Genomic DNA, 21,822 nt, shown 5'->3' on the forward strand with positions numbered 1-21,822 from the left:
ATGTTTTCTAATTCAGATTTTCCTAAGGCTTTAATATTTATGAAGCATTTTGTAAATATAAGCCTTTCAACATCTGTGCAGCTAAGATTCGTAAGCTGAATTTCACAGAAAAGCAAATGGACTTAGAGAAGCTCAGTAATTGTCAGGGATACACAGTGAATATGACCAGCATGTCTCAGTTAACGTTTGCCAACTTAATACTTTGAATTTCCATAACACAGAAGGATTTCGTTTAGGATATATTAACTATTTCTATTCTTTTCCAGCATTCATATTTAATAAGATATTTTGCCTCTTATGGACAGTTCTATTAATTTTATATGTGCACACTTAGGGAAAAGCAGTTTCACCAAATGAAGTATATGCTTTATTTGTGGTAACCATATTGAAAATAAAGATTTGAGATACTGGAAATGAAGAATCAAATAAATTATAATGCAGTCACAGAGTAAGTCACATTAAAGACATCTTTGTGGCCTCAGTTGGAAACAACTGAGTTGAGATAAAGATCACATTGCAGCTAGAACATCAAAGAAGGCACACAGATCACCATTCTTGCATCTTCTCTTGAGAAAGCAGCTACTCCCCGTCCCCAGCCCCGGCCCCGGCCCCCAAGCACTGGACCTCATTCTGTGAGTATGCAGTCCTCTGTGATGTCACTCATGAGAAGCCAAGGATGTAATCGCAAATCCTCAGACCCTTTCAATGTGTCTTTCATGATGCCATGTCTTTAGGTTTGTATGAGCCCTTTTAAAGACTATGTTTCAAGACCACATTTCTCATTAATGATTCAGAAGTGCTTCCTATACCAAGTAGTCATGGACTTAGTACACTAGTATATGTGTTATTTTCCTCATTCAGCCTAATCATGAGCTAGATAGTGCCTTGTGCAGTGCATATTCAATAATTTTAGAATGGATTACTGGGTGGCCCGATTCTAAAAGCAGTCACCTGGTCTATTTTTTTCAAAGCACCCCTTTTCTTACTCTATTTCCACTCTAGTCTCAGGAGAGCTCCCACCAATCTATATGCTAATATTTAAAATTCCTCATTAGTGCAAAGTCATCTAACCCCGAGTCTCCTTAAATATCACTCTCTCAGGCTTGTCTATATGAATACCAGTTTTTTTTAAAAGGAGAAATACTCTATTTTGGGGAGTGGTACTACTTAGACCTACATAGACTCACATGAAACCTCTGTATCCTTCATATTCTACCATCCTAGCTATGCATGGAAGGAAAAGTTACTTCCTAGGTTTTCTGGTTTTGTTTGTTTGTTTGTTTTGTTTTGTGGTTTCCTTTCTACATGTAGTGGCAAAATCTCAGGAAGTGTCTGGGCTTACATATTAGTTATTGGAAATACATGAAAATTCACATTTTCTGTCCTATCTCTTCCTATCTTGGAAATCCTCAACCTACCCCCTTCCCCATCACAACATTCCTTCTTCAATGAATTGAATGATGAGGTAGTAGGCATTTGTGACTTCACCTGGCTCTTAAATTCTTTTGATTAATTAGGTCCCATCTCTCACCCCTTAGAAGAATATTTCAGTAACAGAGAAGTCAATTGATAGTAATCTTAGGAAGCCAGGATTAGATGTTCTGCATCTTTCCAGCAAGCAGCTTCAGTTCTCAAAGTTCAATGGGGAGAATATACTTATTCACTTTCCACTTAACTAGTCACTCACAAATAATCAGGGTTTTCCTGCTTACTGCTAGTTTCTTTGTCCTTGTACTCAGAATCAACAGAGATCTTTTCTATCTTCATTTTTGGTAGATCTGTCTTCTGTCTGCTGAAGAATAGTTGTGAACCATATGGGGAAGGCCACATCTTCCTATGCCGCTCTGGTACCTTTCTGTTTCCCAGAAGATCACATAGGATTAGCTTGAAGGCAAGGGAAACACTAAAATTGATCAGTCATTACCTGAGGTTTGTCTCAGAAGTTATTGTGACAGATATGGTAAAGGGTAGGAACTTCTTGTCAAAGCATGTGCATCTGCATATAATATGTATTCTAGAAGCTGAAAATAAAAGATGCTTAACTTCCACATTTTCACATGAATTATATCACCTTCCTGAGTGAGAGCTGATACAGGGGAGTCTAATGGACAGAGCAGTGTTTGGTTAAGAGAGGTTGATTGCTATACTGTGTTTGCAAACACCAAGATGTGATTAAGAGTTAAATTAAATTACAATTTAGTTCTGATTCCAAAAGATTAAACATCAATAACACTATTTTTAATCTAGCCTAGTCTAGATAAAAATTAAGGTAGGACTTCAAAAAATTCTTTGTAGTTGAGAAGATATATTTTTGCAAAGGATTGTTTAAACCATGTAATGAAAAATAAGGGGGAAAAACACATCAAATAAGTTCATTTGGACAAGGTAATTTACATGTTCTCACTATTGCCAAAATTACCTCAGAGGTAAGAAAATGTGTCCACTTTATCCCCAAAGCAGCTCAAGTGTAGAAGGTGAAGTAGAGACCAGGGATGTAGAATGTGCTCTCTGGCTTACCTGGATCCAGGCTGTGGCTGTCCAGTCTGCTCAAACATTCATGGAAGGTTATTGTTATGTTGATGTCCTTAGAACGTAAGGGCAGATTCAATACTAACTTTGAATTTTAACATTTGATGGTTAGCTATCCATGAATCTGCCAACAGCACTCTTTGGCCATCTAAAATGGACAAGTAGTGTATTAAAATTCTGGAAGGGGAAAAATCCTTAGTCCTGAGAAGGGAAGAAAGTAAAGGAGTGGAGAGAATGTGAACACGTCTAGACACTGTGCAGAGGAAAGGCTTACAGAGAAGCCTAGGTCCATTACAGAAGCTCCAATGCCGAGAGCTGACTGAACAAGCTGACTGATGACAGAATTAGGACTAACGAGTTACTTTAGGTACATTAAATATCCTTACTTTCAGAAGATTAAAAAATAATTTAACTACCATTGTCTGGCTAATGTAGTGAACTAGGGATTATTTAACTCCTACGTTGACCTTGCTGAGTGGACTCTAGGGGATTTATGGTAACTTGACTAGTGATGAAATCGAAGTCCAAAGAAGCCATGCTTCTTGCACAAGTTTTGAGCACAGTCCAGCGGCAGAGCTCATTTCTGAGCCCAGGCAGCGGCACAGTTGCTGTTCACTCTACATTCTCTGTGTCACTGTGACCGTGGCAGTATATGTGCATAAAGACTGAGTCTTACCTCTGGGCAAGTTTTACACAGGAAGCCATGTCTGTGTTCTTGGTAGGGGAGTGACCACAGTAATTGATGAAACAGAACAAGAGCTACATGACTAGTCCAAGGCCATCAATGAACACTAGGCCTGTCATATCTTAATTTTGAAAATAATGCACATTTCCATCCACTGTTTCAAAGGTGCAACCCTTTACAATTAACATCATTCCTACAAAAAAATAAATCTGAGTGAGAAGGTTAGTTATGATCTTAACCAGAGAACCAGAGGAGCAGTTCAAACCCTCTATATAGCCTTGGAGCAATTTTCTGAATGAAGTCTTACATCATGTATCTTTAGAGTAGCCACATTTTCATAAAAGGGCAAGTCATTCTTGTACATTTAGAGGCATCTTACTTCCGCTGGTCAAAATTGCTTGTCACACCCATCTCTGAAATAATTAGTTGTTGATTGATATTTGTGATTATGTGGTGGTCCATGTTATTATGACTCCATCCTCAAACTCAGGTATTTGTCTAATGAAAGCTGCTATCGTTTTGGGCTTATGTTGTATTTTCCTGATGATAAAGGCCCACCTCCAAAAGCCACCAAGACAATCTATTAAAATGAATGAACGCCCCGGAAATCTGGTAAGGAATTCCACACTCTAATGAGAAGAGCAGAGCTCTTGAGGTTCTTTTCCTTTCCGTTCCTTGTGCACATGATTTTTTTCTCTGACCGCTGGATTCACTGGTAGGAGCAGGGTTAGGGTGGCTTGAAGATATCGCCTAAGCTTGTGTGCAGAACTCACAAGGCATTGCAGACCTGGCTCTCGGCATACATATAGCTCCCAAGCTACTTAAATATCCACGCACACGTGTGGATAGCTACGTAAGGATGCATTTTGCATGCTCGTGCTGTGACTCTGCGTGGGTCTCCTGACCTCAGAGGAATCCCTTGAACTCTGGGAATAGCGACATGAGGCACATAGCTCTTTCCCACTTCCTTGGTGACTGGTACCCCTGGGTCCCAAGAATCTGCAGTGCCTCATCTCACAAGCAGCTAATCAGAGGAGACTGAGAAGATGAGAAAGGATGTACACAGAACCGGGAAAGAGCGGGTGTACGTAAGATGATGCCTCTGACAGCTAGGAACCTCGTTTCTGTGGTTTTATTTACAAAGCCTTAGAAAACTGGAGAGGAGGAAGAGCTATCCAGATTCTAAAATCCTCTGAGAGAATTTCTGTCATCACCCTGAAAGCCACACCGCCCAGCTGCTGTCCAGCGCAAGGGTCACGGGAGTCCGGGCAGCGCTGTGAACACAGGGGTTGCAACTCGCAGGCGCCACCCGGACACTTTGCGCTTCCGTGGGCTTTGCGCCCTGAAGACGTGTCCCCGCATCATCTTCCCAGGCGCTGTGCGGGAGGTCTGAAACAGCCCAGCTGGTGCCTCGAAAGGGAGTTTCTGGAAGCTCCATCTCTGCTGCCTCCCCTCCCCTTCGGATTTGGGATTTTACCCCCGCCAGGGAGCTGCTGCAGCTTCACAGCATCCGCCCGCCCTCCGAAGGGACTAGGTGCCACCGACGCCGCTTTCCGCGGTCCGGCCGGAGGGCTTGACCCTAGCGCTGCGGTGTCGCGGATGCTCCCGTGCCAGGGCCGGGGACTCCCCGCCCTTGCGCGCGACCCTGCGCCCGGGCGGGCGGCGCTTGTGGCGGGCAGGGGACGGGCAGGGCAGCCGGGACTCGTCCGGGGGTAGCCGCCTCCTCTGCATCCTGCCCGCGCATCCCGGAGCCCAGGCGCATCCTCCGCCTCTGCCTCCGGCGGCTGCCAGCCTCCGCCTCGCGCCACCTCGGCCTCCCGCCGCCCCCGCCCCCGCGCCCCCGGTGGCTGTGCCTCGGCGGAGCCCGGAGGGGGCCTGTGGCGCGTCGGCCGCCCGCTTGGCTCGGCTTGGCCGGGAGGCGTGCATGCCCCTGCTGCCCGCGGCGCTCATCAGCAGCATGCTCTATTTCCAGATGGTGATCATGGCAGGGACGGTGATGCTGGCGTACTACTTCGAATACACGGACACGTTCACTGTGAACGTGCAGGGCTTCTTCTGCCACGACAGCGCCTACCGCAAGCCCTATCCCGGCCCAGAGGATAGCAGCGCGGTACCCCCTGTGCTTCTCTACTCGCTGGCTGCAGGCGTCCCGGTGCTCGTGGTAAGCCCAGGGCTGCTAGCCCTCTCTTGCCTTCTGCAGACTGAGGCTCCTCTGGGAGGACTAGGGTACACCAACCTTTACCATCTAAGTTCCTACAACTTGGTGGCAACCCTCTTCTCCCAGAGGACATTCTTCTGGGGAGCCTGGGGGTGGGTGAGAGGGAAGCACCCCTGTCTCTCTCCAAACCACCCCTGCTCCCTCTGCTGAGCCTGCAGGGCTGGCGGGCTGGCTCAAAGACAGGGAAGAGACCTGCAGAAGGTGATGGGTGGGTGGCAAGGATGGGAAGGGGGTGAGCCTCTGAAGGAATAGACTTGATCCATTCTGTGGCCCTGTCTCACTGGTTGGCCTCCTCCTGGATTTTGCTAGGAAGAGAAGCAGCAGCCTGGGGTGGGGTAGAGGACTAAGATGCTGGGATTGGGGGAGGGACCCCTGCTCAGTTGGGGAAGGGGCACATGCTCCTGTTTTATCCTTCTCCTTTTCCTCCATATGAAAGAGCCAAGGGCACTGAGCTGGAGATCAGCTCACAAGTATCTAAAAATGTCTTTGGGCATCTGTAAATGAAGAGGCTGCAGCAACAGGGCTTTGCTGGAAAGCAGGCGTGAGGGGCCGTAACACAAGAGCACTTTAGATTTATTTAAAGGCGATCTTCTTCCTGGACGGTTCTAGTACTTGCCTCTTCTCTTCCTGGCTAGATTTATTCTCTCTCTCTCTCTCTCTCTCTCTCTCTCTCTCTCTCTCTCTCTCTCTCTCTCCTGCCTCTGGTGTGTGTGTGTGTGTGTGTGTGTGTGTGTGTGTGTGTGAAAGAGAGAGAGAGAGAGAGAGAGAGAGAGAACACAGACACATTCTCTCTCACACACATGCACACACACATATGACATGTAACCCTTGAGCTAATAATTGCACGACAATTTGCACATATGAACCCAACACAAAGTTCTTTGTAGGAGATGAGTAATATTTTTTTGGAGACCAACCACACTATGGTTCCTTTATATTGACGAAATATCTGAGGTTCCCTTCCCATGATGCTCCCTCTCCTCTCTTCTCTCCCTCTCCCCGTATCATGAGTAAGAAGTTAGAGAACAAAAAGGCAAGGGAATGTGAGCTTTTATTTCCCATAGCTGAACATATGAATTGCAATTGAGAATAAGTGTATTGCTGAGTCCATTTTTAAAAATGGTATCTTTTCTCTGGTCTTCGGGGAAGTGGGTTAAGAATTTTCAAAATGGAATGTTCTTATCACAAAACTGGAACAATACAAACAAACCAAGCAAGTTCTTGATAGCTTCAAAATAACTGTGTTTATCACTCCACTTCACAGTTGACTTTGACTTCAGCTCTAGCGCACTGTTGGGCAGCTCTGAAAGTCTTTAGTTTGTTTTTGTTTTTGACACTGGATTTGCTAAAATGTGTCAGAAATCCTCAATCCAGTTTCAAGCTCCAGTTCTCTCTCTTCCAGTTTGAAAAGTTGCCAGAACAAAAGCTGTCCTAGTTTCTGGGGACTTTTTGACTTTGCAGATTCTGGGTTTTCAGGCACATGCTTTCTAGGAGACTAAATAGCACAGAGGTTTTCAAAATGTTTTAAAATGAAAACCGCCAGTTGCTTTTGGGTGGTTGATTCATTTACAATCACAATCACTAATACCTATCTTGGTAATTGCATTCAGTTTCTTCAAGGAGATAGCATTTGTCAGTCTTGAACCATCTATCCCTGGTGGCAAGTGCTAGCTTAGAGTTGAAAATACATTGGTCCAAAATTTTGGTGACTCTTCACTTAGGGGAAACCTAGGGAGTACCTAAGGGGAATAAAGGGAGCTAATCACCACTGAGTGGAACTTAACTGTTGTAGGCATGTGCATTTAAAGAACAGCCTCCCAAGAGATCTTACCTTCCTCATATTAGAGGAAACTGGGGTTCAGATACTAAACTGGAATTATCTGAAAATGACAACAAAAGGGAGAGCAGGTGTCCATATACCCAGAGAACTAGTACCAAAAGCCATGCTCCTGCTTCCAAAGACAATATCTAAAAGCTGGAGCTGGCTGCTAGAGATTGCATGGAGAGACACATAAACACAGAGATTTATGAAAGGGAGGCTCTAACTTAGCTTTCTTGTGTTGATCTCCAGTTGTCAGATATGAATGAATAGATTTAAAACTCAATGTGAAGTGAATATTGAGTTTTGGATGGTTGGACTCTGCTTCCCTTTCTCCTCTGAGGAATAGTAATTCTGTTACCATACGATCAGCCAGTGTAGCTTAAATACAACTTTCAAGGTTTCACATCAAGTGAAGTTTCCAGTACTAAAACTAAGCTAGGTAAAGTCATGTGCCTGCAATCTTAACATTAAGGAAGATCACAAGTCTTAGGCTACCTACTATATATGGAAATAGCCTGTCTTGCTGCCCATAAATAAATAGGTGAATAAATAAATGTAATGTAACCCAAAAGGCACAGGCTTTTAAATTTTTGGACTAATAGAAAAACCCACATATTGAAATATTGAGGAGACTAATTTTTCAAAACTACTTTCCAGGTTAAGAACACATATAAAAAGCTAAGACAACAAATAAATAAATATGAAACTTAACAGCCATAACATATTAAATCTGACACAAAGGAAATGTCTGAAGCACTCAATTTGAATAATGGTTTATGATCAGATTTGATTTGTATACTATAACATAAAAAGTACAAACTTAGACTAAGGTTTAGATAGACTAGGGTTCAAACAAAAATGAACAAAACAAAACAGCTAGGGATATAGTTGTAGACTTTGTTAGCTTTGTATGTTTACGGCCTTTAGTTTAGTTTCCAGCACTACAAGAAAGAAGAGAAATATACTCATATAGAGAGACAGGTAGTTATTCATATATGTGTGCATATATCACAAAGACCTCTACTGATACAGGGAAGGACAAGATCACTGTCTTTTGGAAGACTGAAGGAAAACTTCGTGAAAATGGTTGCATTTGAGAAATACTATATCTTCAATCATCAATTAATTAATTAATTGCTAATTTTTGGCAGTGTCAATACCAAGAGCCTTGTGTGAATACTTAGAAAGTGCTATACTGGTGAGCTGCATTCCCAGTGCTTGGGATGTGTCTTGAAGGAGGGCTTAAAATTAGGAGAGGAGTTAGGACTTCTCAGGAGAAGCTTTGTGAGCAAAACCATGAGCTCAGAAAAATGTAGCACATTCTTTTCAAACAACTATTGGCCTGCCTTATTTATGAGAGTGACACTTCAGGGGGGAATGGGTACATGGTTGGAGACAAAGGCTGGAGTCACATTTCTGAGTTTCTCCTAACATCTCAGCAGTGGATTAGGGACATAGTCCAGTGGGTGGTAGGTATTTCAGAACACTTGGGGACAGATAGAAGGAAATCTAAGGTTTTTCTATTAACAAAATAGGTAGGCATCAAAGATAATTAAACTCCATGGTTAGGGCTTTGTAGTATTGTTTCAACACTATTTTCAAGAAAAACAACACCACTTTGGCTTTTTCACAACAATGACATGGTTTATAATCTCTTTGAATATGGAGCTGTATAGATTGATCTGTTAAGCACTTACTTATCAAAGCAGATTACAAAATACATATGTATTGGTGAAATTATCAAGGCTACTCCATGTAGTTAAAAGGGAGGTTTATTTTGTGGGGTAACTTACAAGTGAAGGGATAGGTAACAGGGTCTGGGAAAGGTATGGCACAGTCTGGTGGTGTTTTCTGGAGAACTCTGCTCGGTCTATCTCCATCGTCCAGGGTCCAGAAACCAAGAGAGCCCTCGCATCCAGATCCTGGGTCTTCAGCATCCTCGCTCGGTCCCGTCTTGTAGGCGTAACTGTTACTGAAGCCTCAATGGGGGTTAGAATTTCCAGGTCAAAGCTGGAATGGCTACCCACTACACATATGGATATAAACTTCATTGGTGACCTTGGTTTTCACTGATGAAAAGCATTGGTGATGGGAATGGCCTTTGTTCCCCAAATTTGGGTCTTGTGGACACCGAGATCCATCCTTCTTCAGATTTCTGAGCAACACAGACGATGTGACAGAGACAACTGTAAACTATCTATCTTCATGGAGTCAAAAAAGTCAAGATTTAAATAAACAAGCAAATAACAAAACCAGGCATTAACCACTGTGGCTCACCATACCGTGCAGAGCTCATTTGAAGGTTGGTGATGCATTTCTAAGAAGGTACCAATAGCTCCTGAGACTATTTGAGAGATATACCTACAGCTTCATTCAAAGGGTGGTAGATGCAGATGATGACAATTCTTACCTATCCAGAACTCTTCCTTTCAAAAAGCCTTGCCTTGGAAAACCCCTTCTGTGTTGTATGCAGGACACAGCACAGATAAGGGTGTTAGAGAAGTCTGGACTCTTAGTTTGCCCTGTCTTACTAATTAGCCAGCTGCGTTGACCAAAGTTCCTTATTTCATAAAACGTTAAAACACACAAACACACACACACACACACACACACACACACACACACACACACACACACACACACCATAATTTCCGGCTTGGCAGGGAGGCTTATGCCTTCAATTTCCTAAAAAGCAGACAGATCTCTCTGAGTTCTAGGCCAGCCTGGTCTACATAGTGAGTGGCAGGTCAGCCCAGGATACCTGGTGAGATCATACCTAAACTAAAATGAAACCAAATAAACAATCACCCCATGAAACCGAAATAATACAAAACCACTTCAAACTCCTGAAGAGTTAAGTGCATGTAGAGGTTCAGATTCGGGATTCTCCTGCTGGAGTCGAAGTCTATTTTGATGTTTTCCAGTGGTAGGAACTGCCAGAGGTAGTGTCTCTCTGCCCAGGTTTCTTCAATGAAAAAATGGAGGTGTGGTGAAAATTGGCCCTGTGGGGTTATTGTGAATGTAAAATTAGTTGATATGCAAATGTGTTAGAGAAGTGGATCTCTCAATGCTGCTTGGATTGTTTCATTCAGTGCTCCTGTGAGAGTGCTCTCCTCAGAAACATGTCCCATCCTGACAGCCATTTTGTCAATGGCATATAGAAGTTCAGCGAGAGGTCATTGTGTCAGAATTTAGTTATTTAAATCCATTAATGCAGTTCAGTTCCACAAGACAATTATGAAGGTGACTGAGAGGTAGAGAGTTTAGATGACAAACCCAGAGTCTCACAGTGACAGTACCATTCTCCAAAGCCTGTGCATTTACCTCTTCTGTTAAATACCATTCCTCTGACATGATAACTAGTCTTTGGAGATTTTAAGTCACAGTGATTCAATCCCAGAAAGTCATCATTTTTCTCAAACCCTTTTGTCCTGGATTTCAGTTTTCCTGGTTTGATGGTAATCTGTGTGCCCCACTGCAGAGAATGGTCTCCATGTGTGATGTAGGAAATTGTTTTGTTTCCTGTTCAGCCTGGAAGTGTTGCAGAGAGGTGGGTGGCAGGAGAAGTGATTCAGAGTTCTGTTGTTCTGATTTGAAGCAGAGCCATTATCTCAGCCCCACACACTGAGCAGGGGCTGGAGGCACCCACATTTGTGGAGAGCCACAGTCTCCTTGATTTGCAATCTGTGGTGCTGGAGAGGTGAGATTCCTTCTTTAAGGCATAGTTCTTAAAATAAGGGAGACTTAGCACTAGATTGTGCAATGCCATAAAGGCAAGGAAATATACATACACAAGCAAAGTTTACAATACTTGTTTTAGAATTCCCTAAATGAGGGTCTGCGCGTCTGTTTGAAACTCTCCTAATGCCTTTTGTTTTTCTTTAGAAATGACCACTCTTATCCACTAATTCACATCCCCCTTCCCCCTTTACTTCCTTCTCTTTCTATTTAAAACAATTCTCTTTGTCTCTCTTTTCCCATTCATGCCCACTCCTTTTCATGCTCATCAGGAAACAGATTCAGGCAGCAGAAGCCCAGGCTTCTCTCTCTCTCTCTCTCTCTCTCTCTCTCTCTCTCTCTCTCTCTCTCTGTCTGTCTCTCTGTCTCTCTCTCCTCCTTCACGCCACCACCACCTGTCACCTACAAGTCATCCCGGTGACTTCTTTTTTTTGAGACAGTTACCATAACTGAAATATGTGGACTTACTCCTCCCTTCCTCCCTACCTTTCAAAGTTTTTATGAGTAACAAGTGGATGGGAAAAAAAAGTATTTTGTAGCCAATGTCACTTTGTAAATATAATGAAGATACACTGTGTACAGGTTACACAGATTGTGTAGCTACCCAGTCCTTGGCCAGGATTGGCATTATTAGTAGCTCTATTTTGACAGACTATGCATGTATATTGTGATACAGAAAAATGAATATGACTTTTACATTCTTTTTGCTGGTTTACCTATACATAGAATTGCATAGGTAAAGAGCTAGCAGTACAAGAATGTCTAACTATTACTCCAGTGTGAAATGCTGGCTTCTAAAATATTTCAATAACTTTAAGTATTTTCAAGATTATTATTAAGAATCATCTTGTTCATTTCTGTAATTTTAAATAGATACAGTTTTGGGGGAGTACAGGAATGCCTTACTTAAATATATACTATACCACATGGAGTCTTAGTTTTTTACCCCATGAAACAGAAAATCTGTAGTTTTTAAATGATAACAAGGCATCCACCAAATACTAGGTACAGCATTGTTGACCTGGCTTCTAAGAAGAATAAGGAATAATCCCTACTCTTCAACAATTCATACCAGATAACTAAATAATTACACCTCTATGCCTCAGTTCTCTTGTCTATAAAACAGACATAAGGATACCTAACATGGTCTCTTACATGAATTATAGGCATGTCTGTGTTAAGTATTCAGTTGGTGGTAGCTGCTTTTCTGCAACAAATGCCAGATATTCCTATTGATAGCATGGGTAAAATTACATCACGCATGCTTAATCACTTTTGAATGAATGAGGTAAGCCATTTACTATTCACATTAATTCTTTCAGATAGTGTATGCAGTGGCACCTCTAGAGAGCTTTAGCAATTCGCTTCAGTTGGTAAATAGCACATTGAAGATCTGAACCTATTACTTCAAGTCCAGTGCTCTGGTAGCTACATAGAGATGGCCACTAATTTGATTCATAGTATAAATGATTGCATTCCTACCAGTACAGAAGAGTTAAAACATATTGAGTTAATATCAATGTGTCATTTGCTATATGCCCATTAGTGTAGAGTCTCAGTTAATAAAAATTGAGAAAGCTAAACACTGGAAAGGGGAGTTTAAAACTTATGTTCAAGTATATAAATTCTCTCCATATCTGAAATCATCAAAATAGCCAGAAAGACTCGATTTTCTCAGATCTACATTCTCACTCACTCACATGACAGGTTAGGCTCTGAGGTTAGAACAATGGCCCTTACCTGTTGTTAGGAGGACCCCTTTTACAGACTTTGAAAACTCATGGAATATTATTTGGATGGAAGAAATTTTAAAGTATGTGAAATAGAATTTCATCAGTACTATTTCAACTATTTCTGAGAATGTCAGTTTTAACTCAGCAGGCTGGTTACTTTTTTAGTCTTATTATGACAGATGTAGTTTAAGAATCATTGTCAGCAAAATTACCATTTTTGAAGGGATAAAACAAAATTTAAAAATTTTATTCAAAACAGGTACATTTAAAATTTTAAAGACAGATTTTTGTGATGCATATTTCTCACTGAGAGGACAATTATGAATGAATGAACATGTGTGTGTGTGCGTACATTTATAAGTGATTTGACATGTAATACATTTGTAAGTTTTGTATAAATTCAGCTTTATCTCACCTGTGTCTCGTCTCTCTGATGCTTCTTCCCTTCAAACCGGCTTCAGTCCAAGCAGTTTTCTCCCGACTTGTATCTCTTGAACTCTATGAGTTGGATACAAATTATGACATTCAAATAATGTTGTGCTGTGAGTGATAATGCGTTATTATTTATATTACTATCATTAGATTTGAATATTTCCAAGTCAGAATATGGCAAGTCGGCTTAAGTCAGTTTTGTTTTGCCGAATATTTAGACTATTTTTGATAAATAAGCTATCAAGACACTCATTGAAGTTATGGTGATGAAGTTCTAAATAATTTGAATTCAAATAATGGGCCAAATTCTGCTGAGCTTTCAGTTGTTTAATAGCTTTCCATTGCAGCAGGCAGAAGTGTCCAAATAACTTGTGAGTTCAATGAAGCAGCTGCTCTTGGTCCTCAGAGATGTTGTGATGGATCAAATGCTGTCTGAAGGGTAAGCACAGCCACGATGGGATTTTTTTGTGATTGGATTGACATAGTCCAAACGAACCATAGTTGAGTTCTTCTGGATTCATCTAGATAAAACCATTAAGGAATAGGGTATAGACCACACCAGAGTCTTAATCCTTGCTTGTTCAGATATGGGAGTGTAAGTCCATTCACATCACTTGAAAATTTTTCCTTTCACTACTAAAGGTACTTTTTTTTAAAGCAATTCATCATGATAATTAAAAGCCAGTCTTTTCATCAATAGAGAAAACCCTCCTTTTTTTTCCCCGTATCCTCTTTGCTAATTAAGTCAGATATTAATTAACATACACTGAGCAAAGAGACTTTTGGCAGCTTCTTTGAAATCATAAGGCTTGTTTTAATTTTCTGTCACTGTGACAACATACTTGGGGTGAATAGCATAAAGGGAGGAAGGATTTAGTTTGAGTTTGATTCATGGTTTTAGGCCACAGTCACTTGGCTTCTGGGTCTGGGGGATATCGGGAGGCATTGCATCAAAACGGGAATGTGTGAAGGGACAAAGCAATTTACCTCACACTGGCTAGGCAGCAAAGAAAGATAAAAGAGTGCTTGCATTTAGAGCAAAGATACTCCAAAAAGCTATTAAGTTATAATTTTATCAATGAATTAATCTTCCAGTGGGAACTTGGACCCCTCATGATCCAATCACTTCCTAAAGGCCTCAGATCCGCACACTTTAGCATCAGGGACCAATGTCTTCAACACATTAACTTCAAGGTAGATTTGTGAACAAAATCGTAACCTAACTTGTGACTGCTTTGGACTTTGAACTTTGCTAGCATTTTAGCAGGCCATCCCTGGAAGTAGAGCTGATATCAGTAAGCTCATTGTACTCATTTGTGTCACACATATCATCCTAGACTCAATTGCAGATGCCATTACTTAGGGACTGGTTCTTCTTTAACTCATTATTTCCTCAAACATATACTCAGGATACCTTAGCTAAACTGTGGGATGCATAATTGTAATTGTCTTATAGCCATTTCCATATTTTGCTAGCTTATGAAGTACTCATTTATTTCCTGAGAATGTATGTCGTGTGCGGCACAGAATAGCTGGGGAGTTCTGAAACAGGTGAAAATGGAGCAATAGAAAGCAGGACTGTGAAAAGTTGCTTCTCTTCACCCTCTTTGTACTTTGAAATGAAGTCTTGAAGAGGTTAACTTAGTTGTTGCAAAAACCAGGGACTAAAGTCTCCCCTATATTCCAAAAAAAAAATTGGAAATAATGGAAACATTATGGGGTAGTGAAGTAACCACATCGCTTATATATCTGCATATTGCTGAAATAACCTGTGGCCTTCCCCTGCTAATGGAAGTCAGGTTTGTGTTGACACAACCCAAACCTCTATGGGTTTGTTACGATTTCAGTAGTGACAGCAGAAACTGTACTTTGTTGAAATCTCCATTTTAGATTTAGCACCCTCTCAGCTGGTGTACATAGAAGCATGCTGTATTTCCAGAGACCACATCAAAGCATAATGTCATGATCTCACAGACGCTGAAACCAAGCAGTCTCAGATAGATGCTGCACTCAGAGATTCATCTTGGAATTTCAAATGAACTCCTGACATTTTCAATTGAAAGGAAAAAAATAGTATCTTTGGGTTGGTGACAATGACCTCTTCCTTCTCATGTGCCTGGGCAGTAATTGCTCAGTTACTAAAATGAATGAAGAGCCTTAGCCGTGAGGACGTGATCCCCCTCTTGCTCTTTCACAGAGGGGCATTTGTTTCCTCTTCTTTCTTGTTTCTCATCACACGGTTACTTGGGGTCCCCTTGTTTTTCTGGGCGAAGTCTGGAATACAGATATCAGACTCTAGAAGATGCTTTATTCAAGCTACACAATCAGTCTCTTTCTGGCCTTGCATTTTTGGATAAGGTTTGTGAATTCAGTGTGAAATAGAACATGTATCTTCATAGCCAGACCTCTTAAGCCATGGAAGAAGAATTAGGGCCCTTCTTCTTCTTCTTCTTCTTCTTCTTCTTCTTCTTCTTCTTCTTCTTCTTCTTCTTCTTCTTCTTCTTCTTCTTCCTTTGTCTCTTAATTTTCTAATGAGTTGCCAGGGATATAAAGTAACTTGTCTAAGGTCACTCAGCTAATGAGCAGAGTGCACAGGCAACTAATATGTTTACAACATTTAATGCCTATCAAGCATTATTGCAAGTGCTACATACATACTAATTTAGCCATTTTCTTAACATTGGAGAGGTGATTCTATTGTATTGAGAACATCAAGGGTCAGAAAGAAGCCAGGCAGTGGTGGCACACGCCTTTAATCCCAGCACTTGGGAGGCAGAGGCAGGTGAATCTGTGTGAGTTTGAGGTCAGCCTGGGATGCAGAGTGAGTTCCAGGAAAGGTGCAAAGCTACACAGAGAAACCCTGTCTCGAAAAACAACAAAAAAAGAGTCAGCAACTAACCTATGACACACTGCATGGAAGTGGTATACCTGACCAGATGCTTCTCCTGCCCTGGATTTTACTTCACTTGGAAGGGTGAAGCTCAATTCTGATTAATATCTTTGTTTTGCAGTGTTATTTAGGAAAATGAAATGTGTTTATGTTGAGATCTTTGTTCATGTGACTTTTGCTGTTGACACAAAAGAGTCTACCTAACAGTGTTCCTAGTTAACACACTTGAAGAGGCAACCAAAGATAGGAAAAAGAGGTTCTAAGGGACTGGAGAGCTTGATTTATTGATAAAGTGCTGGCTGCACATGCACAAGGTCCTAAGTTCAGATCCCAAGCAGCCATGTAAAAATGTTGGGCATGGTGGTGTGTGTGCCTGTAACCCCAGTACTGAGGGTGGGTACAGCCAGATCTCAGGGGCTGCTTGGCCAGCTAGCCTAAGCAATACGGAAAGATCCAGGTTTCATGAGCAGTTGTAGCTCAAAAACTAAGGTAGAAGGCAACCTCTGGCCTCCACACGTGGTTAAGTATACGTCCCAAAACATGCATGCACACACACACATCCACCCCCCCACAACACACATGCACTCATACACACTAATGAATGAATGAGTGAATAACACTGGAATCCAAAATCAGTGTTGGCTTTATGATACTTTATTCTTTTTTTAATTTTTAGTATCAATTATTTTTTGCCCCAAAGGAAAACTCCATTTGGAGTTTAACAGGTAGTTGAGTATTGGTGTAATTATTAAGGCTACTCCACGTAGTTAAAAGGGAGGTTTATTTTGTGGGGTAACTTACAAATGAAGGGGTAGGTTGCAGGGTCTTGCAAAGGTATAGTGCAGTCCGGCGGTGTTCTCTGGAGAACTCTGCTCGGTCTACCTCCAGCGTCCAGGGTCCCAGAACCAAGAGAGAGACCTCCTCTCGATCCTTGGTCTTCCGCTTCCTCCTCCACCCTGCCTTGTGGGCGTGACCATTACCGAAGCCTCAGTGGGGGTTGGAACTTTCAGGCCAATGCTGGGATGGCTATCCACTACAGTTGAGTAACAATCTATCCAGTTTTGAGGCACACATTTTAAACTCTTATGCTGTGTTTTTGAAATAAATAACCATATCACTATCATAGAAAACATCAAAACATCAGATACAACCAAGTCATTGTCTTTGCCATCAGGTTTGGAACAATAAAATGGAAAGGAGACTCAACGGTATAAATATATTTAGGGGAAAGCATTCACATAATATATGTATATTTTGTACTCATATTTTTAAAGGACACATTGTGTTTAGTGCTGGTATTAGAATAATAGACACAATGCTTTCCTGGTGTTATCGCCTTTCTTGGGAACCAGCCAAAGCTTGAAGGCAGTTCTCTGCAGTGATATGAACATGTCATTCTCCATGCTCTTCATTTCCATATATTTCCACATCCTCATCTTTAATTTAGGCATCTTTAGGACCATCTCTTTGATACCTCTTTCCTTGATGCTTACCGTCAACATTGATCTGTTGTTCCTATCATTTCCTTTTTACATAATGGCCATTTGTTTCTTCTTGTCAGATGTACTCTTTACTAAAGATAAAGGGCCTTGTGGGTGTAGTATGGGCTGCTTTGGTGAAAACAAGGTGCAATAAAAGGAGCCATTCATTGGCTTGACACATAGGTACCTTGCTCTCCTCCCTGCTCTGCCACTGACCATCTTCTGTCCCTTGAAGTCAGGTAGTGTTTTTTTTTTTTGTTTGTTTGTTTGTTTGTTTTGTTTGTTTGTTTGTTTGTTTGTTTTTTGTTTTTTGTTTTTTTTTTCCTGACCTATGAGAGTCACCAGATATCTTGTTTGGAAAGACTTGAGCTCCAACTGGGGCATAAGACTGATCCCTTGCCACCCCAGGCAGCTCTTTCTGTGTATAAAACACAGCTGACAATGAGGACATTCATCTTAAGATGAAGTAGTATGTCCCTCTGAATCCTCTGCTCCCTGGCCTCTCTCAGCCATTTGAAGATGAATGGAATTGCTTCAATGACTTCTCAACATCTGAAGTCATTTCTCAGTTTCCCTGATTTTCAGGAACCTGAGAATAGTCCTCTCAAGGACTATTTAATTTAAAGTGCTGTACTGTTCCTGTGGCTGCCCACATCTGACTGTGCCGAGATGCTGTATGATCTTATGTTTAGCAATCACAGTGTATCTTAGTAGTACTTTCACCTCTAGGCACATAGAGCAGGAATTTTACTTCTCTTCACACTGTTTTGTTCATGAATCCATTAGTCTTAGATAGGCATCGAAGCTTCTACTGGTCAGCTACCACATCTGTAAAAGGAAAAGTGTCAGCATCTTCTCATAGGCTGATTTCTTGGCTTCCCACACTTTAAGCTTGAGCCTAAGGCAAACCTTCTAATTGAATTTACTATCTTGGAAGCAGTTGACTACTAAAACACCTAATTGAATATACCCTATTTAATATATTACATGACCATATGGTTGGTCATGTTACACATTGATTTGATTGCATAAAAATTTATTGGCTGTCAAAACATTGTAAATTCCTATAGAGTAACAAATATTTGTTATAAACATATTTGCTTCTTGCTCACCACCTAACAACCTTTCAAATGATTGCTACAAATAATTATTTGCATATTTAAAAATAATAGAGTAATTTCAGGAATCATTTTTTCTTTCATTTCATTTTTAGAATTAAAAATATTTTAAGAATTTCATATTCATATACTATGTATTTAAATCATATCTATTTCCACATGCCCCATTCCTTCCAGACACTCCCAACAAGTCCCCTCCTAATTCTACCAACTTCATACCTCCCCCTTTTGTGACAAATTGAGTCCAGTTATTGTTGCTTGTATGAACATAGGTATTAGAGCATTCTTCTGGAGTGTGGGCAACATCCTAGGAGCCACACCTCCAAAGAAAAATAACTAGTAACCCTCAACTGCCAATTACTCATCATCTATAGGATGCCTCTCCATATTCATTATGGAATGTTGACTGGCTTGATCTTGTTCAGATCTTGTGCACCTAACCATGGCTGCTGTGGCTCTTTCATGCCGAGATGACAGTGATTCCCAGCAGCCCTCCATAATTTCTGTTTCTGAAAAGCTTTCTCCTATCTCTGCTACAACATTTTCTGAGCCTTACAGGTGTGGTGATGTCACTGTCTCACGCAGGGCCCAGCACTTCACAGTCACCCATTCTCTGTACTTTGATCAATGGTAAACCCCTCTTCAATCATCAGGGATTCTTGTTTGTTTAATTTCATTATTTATTTATTTGTCTGCACATCACATTATGATGAAATGTATCTAAGTGCATTATCCACTCATAGATACTTAGGTTGTCAAGCCCAAATTATTTCCCCAAGCCCCAGATAGTTAATGTTTTACTTTATTTTTCAGTCATTAATTCTAAATATTTTTCCTATGTGTGTTCATTTAATCGAAGTTATGCAGAATGTATTCTGAAAGTAAACCTCATTTCTTTTAAGTGGAGAATATTTCTAATACTTCTAATTTTTGATTTACAAACCCATGGCATCATTATGGTTTTGCTCTATAATCACTATTTCATTTTTTAATGTTTTATATTATAGCTAGTACTTTAAAAATTATCACTATAAGAGAATTTTTTGTAGCTGTCTTAAAAATAAAACATGGCATTTTATGTATTTGCAGACACTTAAGTTTTTTTTCTTAACTAAGCCAGAAGTGCAGGAAATACTGCTCAATAGTATGGTTAGTGTTTAGTTAGCATGCATGTGCTAGATTCCTAACACACACACACACATACATACACACACACACACACACACACACACACACACACACACACCAGCTTAATCACCATCTTTCTTCCAAGTTCATTGATTAAATTATTAATTCATTTTACATCTTCTATATATGACAAAAATTAGAAAACTTTGTGTTTGTGAACACGTATGTATCAGATGTATATGAATGTGGACTCCATAGGTTGATGGCAGATTTCTTCCTCAACCAGCTTCCACCTTAACTTTTGACATAAGGTTTCTCATTAAACCTAGGGTTTATCAATTCTGTTAGGCTAACTGGCCAGCAAGCTTTAAGAGTCCTTGTTTCACCAGCCGGTGGTGGCACACACTTTTCCACTCAGGAGGCACTTGGGAGGCAGAGGCAGGCAGATCTCTGTGAGTTCTAGGCCAACCTGATCTACAGAGTGAGATCCAGGACAGGCACCAAAACAACACAGAGAAACCCTGTCTAGAAAAAAATGAAAACAAACAAACAAAAAAACCAACAAAAAAGAGTCCTTTTTTCTCCTGAGTGCTGATATTACAGTGTGCATCATTGCCCCCACACAGTTTTATGTGAGTGCTATATATTTGCACTCAGATCCCCATCCTTGTGTTGCAAGTACTTTTCTAACTGAGTCATCTCTCCAGCCTCTAGAAAACTTTTTGATGGTGTTCTAATGTTGCTTTCAGATAGCTGGCAGTTTCTAAATGAGATGAGTCAGTGTTTTAAAGTCACACAAGATCTCTGAAACATGCTTTGTACATTTTTATTAGTGATTATACATTAAGATGAAATGTTAGATTCAATACATGGCACTATTCTTGAGAAGAGTTTCTTTCCTTAGAGAGTGATTAAAAAAAAAATTAGTGGTACTTTAGAGAATGACATTAAAGAGGAAGGAAGGATTCAATGTTGCATGGGCAAGCAAATCACTCACAATTAACCCAGGCAGAGCTGGGAACATGAAATTAACTTTTTATGTTTATGGCTTCACTGAAATTCAGGACTTCCCAATTAGACTGAAATACCAAATATGTGGAAATTTGCTCTCCCCTTCTCAAATAGGTGCCCATGAAGCATTGACTTACATCCTATCACAGAACATGGCACGGTACTCGAATGTATTTCCTCATGTATTCATTAAAAGAACAACTATTGGGACTTCCCCGGATGAAGGTATTTTATGTGTAATGAATGAGTTTTAGATGTTCAAACACAGAAGGCAGGATCCCCAGGCTAGTATATTTTAACTGATCTTGGCAGAGATATAGATAATTCTGTAGGAGGATGAGGAGGTGAGAAGGATGGAAAAGGGAATCATTAAAGCAGAGACTATGATAGCTAGTCAGGAAGTGAAGGAAAGGGACTCTAAGGAGGCAGTGTGTGCTGTCATTTGAAGCAGGGAGCATTTGGAAGGCTGGAGGAACAATGCAAGACTGAAGAGGAAAGTGTTTGCAACAGTAAAGTGCTGAGTACAGAACGGGCTTTAGTGAACGCTACATTCTAATCATACCTGGTGTTTGAAGTTCACAGTCCATTACTAACCTGAACAGATAAGTCTACACTACACATTCTTGTCTCCTAACTTCACTTAGCCTTTTTGACCTATCAGCCATCCAAAAGTGTAGTTAGAGTTTTCCTGCCTGGCCCACAGTCAGGACAAATCTCTCTCACCCACCAGGCCCATAGACGCTCAGAACCAACCAAGTAAACACAGAGAAACTTGTATTGTTTACAAACTGTATGGCCGTGGCAAGCTTCTTGTTATCTACTTCTTTTATCTTAAATTAACCCATTTCTATTAATCTATACTTTGCCACGTGGCTTGTGGCTTACCGGTACCTTATTTCTTTCTTGTCATGGCGGCGGCTGGCAGTATCTCCCTCTCTGCCTTCCACTTCCCAGAATTCTCTTCTCTGCTTGTCCTGCCTATACTTCCTGCCTGGCTACTGGCCAATCAGCATTTTATTTATACAGAGTGATATCCA

General features: G+C 40.9%; 1 protein-coding gene across 2 annotated transcripts in view; it reads left to right on the forward strand.

Annotated features, from left to right (window-relative positions):
* Nucleotides 1-4,023: 4,023 nt before the first annotated feature.
* Plppr5 (phospholipid phosphatase related 5) overlaps nt 4,024-21,822 on the forward strand; it is a 122,197-nt gene continuing 104,398 nt past the window's right edge. The window contains exon 1 of one of the 2 annotated variants that reach the window (XM_036190935.1): nt 4,024-5,375. In XM_036190935.1, coding sequence (XP_036046828.1) covers nt 5,139-5,375 — 237 coding nt within the window. In that variant the 5' untranslated portion in view covers nt 4,024-5,138. The remainder of the gene's footprint in view (nt 5,376-21,822) is intronic. The other variant, XM_036190934.1, reaches the window with a different exon arrangement.

Source organism: Onychomys torridus, chromosome 6 (genome assembly GCF_903995425.1).
Source record: "Onychomys torridus chromosome 6, mOncTor1.1, whole genome shotgun sequence".
Lineage (NCBI taxonomy): Eukaryota > Metazoa > Chordata > Mammalia > Rodentia > Cricetidae > Onychomys > Onychomys torridus.